The sequence below is a fragment of the Cucurbita moschata genome, unplaced genomic scaffold (genome assembly GCF_002738365.1).
Source record: "Cucurbita moschata cultivar Rifu unplaced genomic scaffold, Cmos_1.0 Cmo_Scf00022, whole genome shotgun sequence".
In the NCBI taxonomy this organism is placed as follows: domain Eukaryota; kingdom Viridiplantae; phylum Streptophyta; class Magnoliopsida; order Cucurbitales; family Cucurbitaceae; genus Cucurbita; species Cucurbita moschata.
In genome coordinates, this window is record NW_019268538.1 from 3291970 (window position 1) to 3300967 (window position 8998).

General features: G+C 35.1%; 2 protein-coding genes across 3 annotated transcripts in view; both read left to right on the forward strand.

The window, feature by feature from the left end:
• The first annotated feature begins 598 nt into the window (after nt 1–598).
• LOC111459576 lies at nt 599–5213 on the forward strand. Of its 2 annotated transcripts, XM_023102559.1 has the most exons (6): nt 599–949; nt 1740–1833; nt 2370–3688; nt 3765–3898; nt 4220–4379; nt 4480–5213. In XM_023102559.1, exons 3-6 carry the CDS (start codon nt 2440–2442, stop codon nt 5064–5066), a joined length of 2130 nt encoding a protein of 709 aa, XP_022958327.1. In that variant the 5' UTR covers nt 599–949; nt 1740–1833; nt 2370–2439; the 3' UTR covers nt 5067–5213. The 2 variants fall into 2 exon arrangements, with proteins under 2 accessions (XP_022958327.1, XP_022958328.1); XM_023102560.1 differs by lacking the exon at nt 599–949 and having other exon boundaries at nt 1631–1833.
• A 2714-nt stretch (nt 5214–7927) lies between these two features.
• The window catches only part of LOC111459626 (GMP synthase [glutamine-hydrolyzing]), a 4001-nt gene continuing 2930 nt past the window's right edge, over nt 7928–8998 (forward strand). Inside the window, exon 1 of the mRNA XM_023102622.1 lies at nt 7928–8632. Within this exon, the coding sequence (XP_022958390.1) occupies nt 8087–8632 (546 nt within the window). The 5' untranslated portion in view covers nt 7928–8086. The remainder of the gene's footprint in view (nt 8633–8998) is intronic.

Here is an 8998-nt window from a genome sequence, read left to right on the forward strand (position 1 = left end):
ATTACAATAAATAACAAAATGTTACGATAAAATGATTAGTAGTCCTCACAAACTTTATGGTATAAAATATCTCATATATAAAATTTATTAAATAATAATTCACGTTAAATTTGTTAATAATTATCTAATTTTAAGTGGACGTCTCATTGAATTAATCCGGTAAGCGTTAATCGTAGATATGAGAGTGTTTATAAAAAAAAATGATAAATTTAAATTTAAATTGATTTAATAAAAAATATCATCAAAATATGGTGATAAACAAAATTTCATATAATTTCAATTTATAAATCTTATTTATACAAAAACTAGACATAAGTAGATAATATTATTTTATTTTTCGAATGAAAGTTAAAATAGAAAAAAAAACAAAAAGAAATTAATAATTTCCCATATTCATCCTTGAATTTCAAATTTCAAACAGAGTAATAATAAAAAACTGAACCAATGGCCTACAAGTTTCGCTACTGGTCTTTGTCACCACTCCAAATTGCTCATTAATGGCGGGTCTTGTAAACCAGCAATACGACAGCGTTTCCACAAATACCGATTACCCTCTACGCATCTGTACGACGTCGTACGTGGGGTAATCCATGGCCAAAGCTGCGAAGGGGTAACATGGAGTTGGAGTTGGGGCAGAGCGAGGGAAAGTAACCTTACAATTGCTTGTGTGTAAAGCTTTCTTTCTGCAAATTGGGCAGTCCATTTCGTCACTAATCAATCCAAAAATCAATACCCATGATTCAATTTTCTTCTCTTTTCGTTTTCTATATTTGTCCCATTTCAATGGCTTTTCTTTCTCCTTCTCTCTCTCCCCACTATTTTCCTCTTCGTCTTCTTCGCCTTTCCCTGTTATTCCCCTCTCTTTCATAGCTGTTTTCACTGTTCTTGTAAGTGTAATGGGTCCATCTCCATCTCCTCCTTCGCTTCTCGTGGATTCAAGCTGACCCAGGTGACCCATTTTTCTGTTTTTCCCATTATTCAGCTATCTAGTTTGCTCTGACATTGTAATATTGCTTCACTACTCACTAACACTGATTGCAAAAAGTTCATTTCATCTTTCATTTTTGTAGCCCCATCAAACCCACTTTCTTTTTTTTCTTCATAGAAACAAACAGAAACGGTCCCTTGCCTTATCTTGACTTACTGTTTAATGGAGACTTGTGTTGTAATCAGTAGTGTCATTTCGCCATTAACATGGCCTACCCCTTTTGTTTTCTGTATGGAAATGATATGAGGTCTCTTCAAGCAGTTTCCTCTGTATTTGGTTGGCTAATGGCCACCATTTGTCTTGGAATTGATAGAAATAGCTTCACTGCTTCCTTAAATTGTGGCTTATTAGCTTTCTTTACTTTATTTTGCTGTCAAAGATGCGTGTAGGGGAAGGCAATTAGTGAGTTTTGTAAGAAACAGGAGATAATAATACGTTATGTTCACTTCTGCTTGGAACTATTTGTCCATATGTATAATGAGTTTTTAAATTTTAAAAGAAGCAGGGTTTCTCTTTTCCCTTAAATTACTCTTGATTCATCCTTAATTTTAGCCTGCGTTTTGTTTTACTTACTGATGGAATGTTTTTTCATGTGTGAGAAGTGTAGACCAAGGTGATAGATTCTCTTTTGTTATCTTCTGATATTTTGGAAGACAATCAATTTTGTGCTCTTTTGATAAAGTGGTTACTTTTTTGGGTTCTCCTTTTCTTATCATTGTGAGCCATAGTTAATCATTCACCATGCCAATAGGGTCATCAGCAAGATTAGGATCACGGGAGAACAGAACCGCATGGACAAGAGGAAGCTGTTCTTGGACTACATTTCCTCCAATTGTTCTCAGCTGGTAAGAAATCCTCAGAATTCAATGGTGTCTGGTGAAAACATGTCTTTTTTGCTTCTGTTTTGAACTCTTTGTTGAAATTCTTGGGTTTCAATATTGTTTTTCTAGTATTTGACTGATGGGTTTGAGTGAAATATTCATCCATAAATGTATTTTGGGCTTCTCACTGGTGTACTACAGTTGTATTTGAAAGATAGCAAACCCCGTTCCAGTTTAGTCCTCTTTAACTCATGGTTTTAGATGCAACGAAAATATGGCATATCTGGAGAGATTTTCATTATTAAGACACTTGGAGGCATCAAGTGCCCTTACTATATGTGCTTTTGATCATTATGTTAACCAAAGGAACTGCTATCACATCATTGATGGAGATTATTTGGGGATTTTGATGATCCAAAGTTACTTTTTTCGAGTTTTAGCCTAAGCTTTTTCGTTATCAGAGTACCTTTTTTTGGCTTTATAAATCAGCTATCATCATGGAAGGAACTATGAAACATGGCGCAGTCTTTACTCTTGAGCTTTCTTGAAATTTTCTCCAGGGTAATAAATTATGAAACAACCGCAGCTGGTCAAACAAACGAGGGCTTTCTATAAAACAACACACAAATAATGGGAGCAAAGCATATGCAGTCTAAATCTAGCATGGTTGGAAAAGCCTCAAAGAGCCACAAAATGGTGTGCAAAGCTATTGAGAGGCCTAGCAGAGAATTTCAACAGCCGTCTCCCAAAAGTTTGGCGGCTGCATCATCAAGGGTAGCTTGTTGCAGAAATCAAAGATCTTGTACTTGTAAACGTTGTATGGAGTTTGGCCGACATAATGAGATTAGCCTAAAATTGGTTCAGAAGAGTGAAGCGGCTGAGCCATTTATGAGTAAGAAGTTTGTTGGTGTGGCTGACAAACAGTGTAAACAATTACTAGATGCATTGGGAATTTTCAACTCAAATAGGGAACTGTTTGTAAATCTACTACACGACCCAAATTCTCTGCTGATTAAACGTATCGAAGACTCTACCGATTCTCGGGACAAAAAGCAGCAGACGAAGACTATCTTCAACGGTAGATTATCAGAAAATAAGATAAAAGAAGTGGGGGAATACGAGGAGCCTGCCCATAGTCACAATTTGAAGCCCTGTGATAGTGATGATTCTCTATCCTTGGAAAGAATAGTAGTCTTAAAGCCAAATCCAAGTAGCTCACTACATGCGGCTGTGGGAACCAATTCTGGCTCCTCTCTGAAATCTCATTCTAGTTTCATAAAGAATGTGGAGAGTAACAAAGGAACTCTTTTTTCTTTTAGACAAATAAAGAGGAAGATGAAGCAAGCAATGAGGGTAGGGAGAAAAGAAGATGAATGTCTATCATCAACTAATGGTATGTCCATGAAAACTCCACTGGTCTATAGGGCCCCAAAAGATGATCAACTAGACAAGGTCTTTTACTCTAGAAATGGGGACAAGACGGCTTCAACCAGTGAAAGTAATGGCGTGAAGGTAGGCCAGTCAGCTGTTACCAGTCATCTCAAACGACAGAAATCTAAGAAGCGTGAAGGGGACAAAGAGGTTTTAAGAAAAATGAAAGCAAAACCATGGGGGTGGGTTATGTGCTTTTCTGACGATGACATATTGTCATCAAATAAACCCGGATGCCATACTGCTGCTCATACGAGACATTCCCAACTTAGCAACAAAAAGTTCATCTATGAGAAGTCAAAATCTCAAAATGATGAAAAACAACGTTGTGAAACTCCACAAATGGCTAGGAGAGATGATGACCAATGGCAGGGATCAAATGCAGAGTTGAAGGCGTCAGACGTCCTTTCTCCTGATGTCGAAGTGAATGAATATCCAACTATTGAAGGTGCAAATTTACTGCTGTTTTGTCTTATTTTGGCTCAAAAATTCTTCTTTACTTCAACTAAGTGAAGCATATGCAGGATCTTTGAAGATTGTAAAAGACATTGCCAGTATACCCCAGGAAGGAAATATCTTTTGTGAAGCATCATCATCTGGATTTGATAACAAATTCAATGGCTTCAGAGAAAAAGCAAGTCTGGAGCTGTCTAAACGGGTGAGCTGCATACTTTCCCATGGAAGAACTATACAAGGGCTAGTATTCAAATTTGTTCTTGGTTGTCCTGGATATGCGCCATTTATGTGTTTGTTTCAAGATTGAATGGCACATATTTGGATGTTTAGCATCTTAGATACCCTCATCCATTGGTATGCATTATTTATCATAATAAAACTTTGTCAAACTTATTTGAAGGATTCCACTCCTAAGGCCATTTTTCTTGAATTGAACAACCATACAAATGCATTGAGAACTTGGAGTAAGAGCATTTTTCACTATTTAACATTGTTTTGTGCTATAAACACTGGCAACGTGCAGAATTTGGCTCTAGAGGCTCAACAACCATCCAGCTTATCACGATTTCAGACAGTGGAAGGTCCTAATGTTTTGTGTGATAGAGAAGTGCAGCCACTACCAGAAACTATTCATTTGGTAGCTGCTGATGCTTCTAGCCACCTTGCATTCACCCCAAGAACAGGTATAGTTAAATTACTAAGACAATGTTTCTTTTTTTGCCACTTTTTTATAAACCCATTTAGTAGCAATCTTAGCTGATGCAAGCTGGTAAACCTTCACAGCTGATGAGTCAACTGGTGAAGCACTCCACATTAGTTTTGAAGAGAGCCAGTGTACTGGTTTGGCTAGCTTGCGAGAGGTTCTTGATCCTGCCATTTCTACCTTTAATTGTTGTTGCTCCGTCTCTAAATTTGTACTTGAGCTGCTGCAAGTCTCAAACCAGAATTGGAACGAACTGTCAGTGGATTGTCATTCTTCAGCTTGGCTGCGGATACCATTTGTTGACAAAGTGAAGCTGTTTGGTACCCAGTTATGTGGTGATTGTGTGCTTGTTTTCGACTATTTTAATGAAGTTCTTGAGGATGTTTTCCAGTGTTATATTAGATGCTCCCCATGGCTATCATCTTATAAGGCACACATCCAGGCACCCAACAAGGAGAACGCTCTGTATCATGAGGTTATGCAACATATGGACTGGCCGCTCCTGCAGCAGCAACCTCCACAAACGCTTGATCATCTTTGTTTGAGAGACTTGAGATGTAGAACATGGATGAATTATCCAACAGAAACTGAAGAGATTGTTACCATTATAGCGGAATCTGTTCTAAGAGAATTAGTCATTGAAAGTGTTGTTTATCTTGGTTGGTGAAGTTTCCTTTATCATGATATCGTGAGCCAGAGTTCATGTCTATTTGAATAGGATGTTGTGTAACTCTTTTGGATCAATATGTTACTAAACCTTTCTCTGATGCCTTACTTTCTGTGCCATCAAATTCAAACACAAACGTTCACAGTCGATGGCTTATCGTCTTTGATATCTCGTGTGATCCTCATTTTCCTGTGATTTTGGTCCTCATTGAAGATCTTGTAGAGGAATGGGCTTGCCTTTTCAATATCAACCCACACATGGTGGACGTCTATACAACTTGTCTTTTTTCTACCCTACCCACCCCCAATCATTTTCCTTCTTTTTCTTTGGAATAAGCAACGATAATATGATAAGCATTAACGGGTAGTGTAACGACCTAGGCCCACCGCTAGCAGATATTGTACTCTATGGACTATTCTGCTCGAGTTTCTCCTCAAGGCTTTAAAATGCGTCTGTTGGGAGAAGATTTCCACACCCTTGTAAATGGTGTTTTGTTCTCATACATCACATATAGAGTCGCTACTATATGCATGACATAACTTTTTCTTTTATTTTTTCATGTAGAAACGTTCATTAAAAACAACTTCTTAAAACGATGTTATGGTCTCATATGTTTATGAAATGATCTTAAAACAACGCCAGAAAAATATTCGACCAAGTAAAATAAAGGAGTAATGTCCTACGCTAACCTAAGATCTACAAAAATAAATGTGACTACCCTGTGCAGATTCTATGATCTTCGATGCGATATCGCGCGTTAACAGCACAGGGGTGCATTGTTTTTACCTGAAATACAAAAGTAACGCATAGTTTGAATATTTTCACATCAGAGCCAACGGTCAGAAGAAAACTAGGGTCGTTATAGTGGTATCAAAGTCAAGACACCATGCGGTGTGCTAGCAACGACACTGTCCCTTTAAGGAGGTAGATTGTGAGATCTCATCTTAGTTGAAGGAAAAAACAAAACATCATTTAAGTGTGAAAATCTCTCCCTGGCAGGTATGTTTTAAAATCGTGAGGTTAACGACCATATGTAACGAACAATATCTACTAGTGGTAGCTTGGACTATTAAAGTGATCAAATGAATGCGTTCGAAATCGATATAAAATCAACATTTTCTACTGTACCATAAAAGTAAATATAATGTTAAAAATCACAACAAATGTAAATTAATATTAATAATAAAGGCTTAAAACGTGTAAAATTTTATTTGTTTATTAATTCAAATAATTTTTTTAATACGTTCTCGAAACAATTTATGGACATATTTTAATAGAGATACCATACTGCCACGAATAATATTGGGTCCACTCCTCTCTCCGAGGCCTCACGTGAACAACACGCGTGGAAAATCGTATTTTGGAATTTACGAAAATTACTCAAATTCTTTTTTATTATTTTTTCAACTTCATAAAATACTTTAATGTGTTTAATAAAACTTTTAAAAAAACATAGAATAAAAAATAAAATAAAAAGGAAAAAATAGTTTCAAATAAATTGTTATTTTTAAGCCAATCATACATTTTTTAAATTTGAAAATCTAATTTTACCCTTTATAAAAAAAATCGAAGTGATTTAATATTTAAAAATAAAATTTTGATTTAAGTTGAGAAAAATAAAAGAATTGAACTTCCATTAATTTGAGAAAAATAAGATAATTGTGTTTTTATTTATTTATTATTTGAAATATAATAATAATTTATTTATGTGATTTGTATTAAATTATCGGTATATGTACGAGCATTGGCATGCCCAATGCGTTGATGGCATGTGGCAAAGTTCAGCCCAGGGACGTACCGTCAAAAGGTCACGTCATTGCTGCATTCCTCATGCTGCCTACCTCTCTCATTTCAAAGATTTTATTATTATTATTATTATTATTATTTTTGTCTACATGTTTGAGATAATCGGTGAAATATAAAATTAATTATACTTAAAATTTTTTATTTTGTACAGTTGAATTTGAAAGAAGATTATAAGATACTTTAAATATCAATTAGATACATAATTAAAAATTTAATATTTAATGATTACATAATAAAAAATTTAACGACTTATTTGACATTTTTTAAAATTGAAGATTCATATCAAATATGAAATTAAAAGCTTATGAATTTAATATAGATTTTTCAAAAATGTAAAAATTAAATACCTACTTATTTTTAACCATGTCTAAATAATTAATTATTATTATTTTACAAAAGAATCATTAAACTTAGCGGGAATAACTTTTGAAAAAGAAAAATAAATATCAAATTTTCTTAAAGCATCTTTAAAATTTATCCGTCAAAAAGTGAATTTTGAAAAAAAAAAACTTATAAAATAAAAAACGTTAAAAAATAGTTAGATTAAACAAAAAGTATCTTTTTGATAAAATACTCGAGATGAGTTATAAGTTACTTTAAATGTGATTAATCTAAAAGCCATCTAAGCATGTATTAGTAAATAAAAATAATTTCATAATAACATTTAAAAATACGCAAAGTTAATAAAAATTCATTTATTTTCTCTGAATTTAATCATTTTTAAAATTTGATTGAAACAATAGAATCTTATTAAAAACTCAAAAAATAACTCATAAACATATTTACAATATTTAAAACAAAAAATTGATATACCTAATATAATCAGTTTTTTTTTTTAAAGGTGAATTGTTTTGAATTAAATATACCCTTAAATCCCTATAATATATTTCCAAATCCAACAACAATTAAAAATAATAATATATTATAAGGGAAATGGCCTCAATTAAACAAATTTAGATAATAAATCACAATTCCCGGAAAAGAAAATAATAAGAATAATAATAATAATAAGAATAATAATTTCCTTAAATAACGGCAATGGCATTCAACTCAATCTTGCAACCAACAGCCATTTGTTCCACTTCCCGCCAAACCAAACCCCATTAAACCCTAATTTTCTCTATCTCTGCTTTTCTACAACCGTTGCCCTTTTGCGTCCTTGCCCCTCTGCAACTGCAGCCACCTTCTTCAACCTCTCTCTACCGTCTTCCATAATGGACCCAAAAGAAGTCAAGTCCGACTTGGTTTTGATTCTGGACTTTGGCTCGCAATACACCCATCTTATCACTCGCCGGATTCGGAGCCTCTCTGTTTTTTCTCTTTGTATTTCGGGGACTTCTCCGCTCAAGGCCATCACTGATCTCAATCCACAAGTCGTTATTCTCTCTGGTGGACCTCACTCTGTCCATGCTAGCGATTCGCCGAGTTTCGCTGCTGGGTTCGTTGAGTGGGCGGAGGCGAATGGGGTTTTTGTTTTGGGTATTTGTTATGGGCTTCAGTTGATTGTGCAGAGGTTGGGAGGTGTGGTGAAGGTTGGGGAGAAGCAGGAGTATGGGAGAATGGAGATTGTGGTGGAAAAGGCTAAAGGGTTGTTTGGGACTAAGAAGGTTGGGGACAGCCAAGCTGTTTGGATGAGCCATGGTGATGAGGTGGCGAAACTTCCTGAGGGGTTTGAAGTGGTGGCGAGGAGTCAACAAGGGGCCGTCGCGGCTGTGGAAAATCATTCAAAGAAGTTCTATGGGTTACAGTATCATCCAGAGGTAATGGGGTTCATTTTTTTTTTCCTTTTTACTTTGTACTCTGTATTCTGTTTTGATGAACTATTGGAACTTTACGTTCTTTCTTTGCGTGTTGTTTTGCAATAATATTCCGTTTTCAGATTTAAGATTGACCACATGTTTGTTTAATTTCTGGAGAGTTCCACCTCGATGCTGTTTGAGTTTTATGAACTTTGGATTTTGTATGTGTGATGCCTTGTTAAAAAACTAGTTCGAGCAGGCCAAATTTGCGCTATTTTTATCTGTAAAGGACTACCTGTTTGAGTTTCACCTCAAATATAAACTCCTTCTTGGAGGTGGCTTGAGAAATATTTTGATATGAGTTTTTTTTTTTTTTTTTTTTGGCTT

Excerpts from the sequence above, each read along its gene's own strand:
- LOC111459576 (XM_023102559.1), top strand. The coding sequence starts at position 2,440 with ATGGGAGCAAAGCATATGCAGTCTAAATCTAGCATGGTTGGAAAAGCC. Across the intron at positions 3,689-3,764 it reads TGAATATCCAACTATTGAAG|GATCTTTGAAGATTGTAAAA; the intron begins GTGCAAATTTAC and ends AAGCATATGCAG. Across the intron at positions 4,380-4,479 it reads TGCATTCACCCCAAGAACAG|CTGATGAGTCAACTGGTGAA; the intron begins GTATAGTTAAAT and ends AAACCTTCACAG.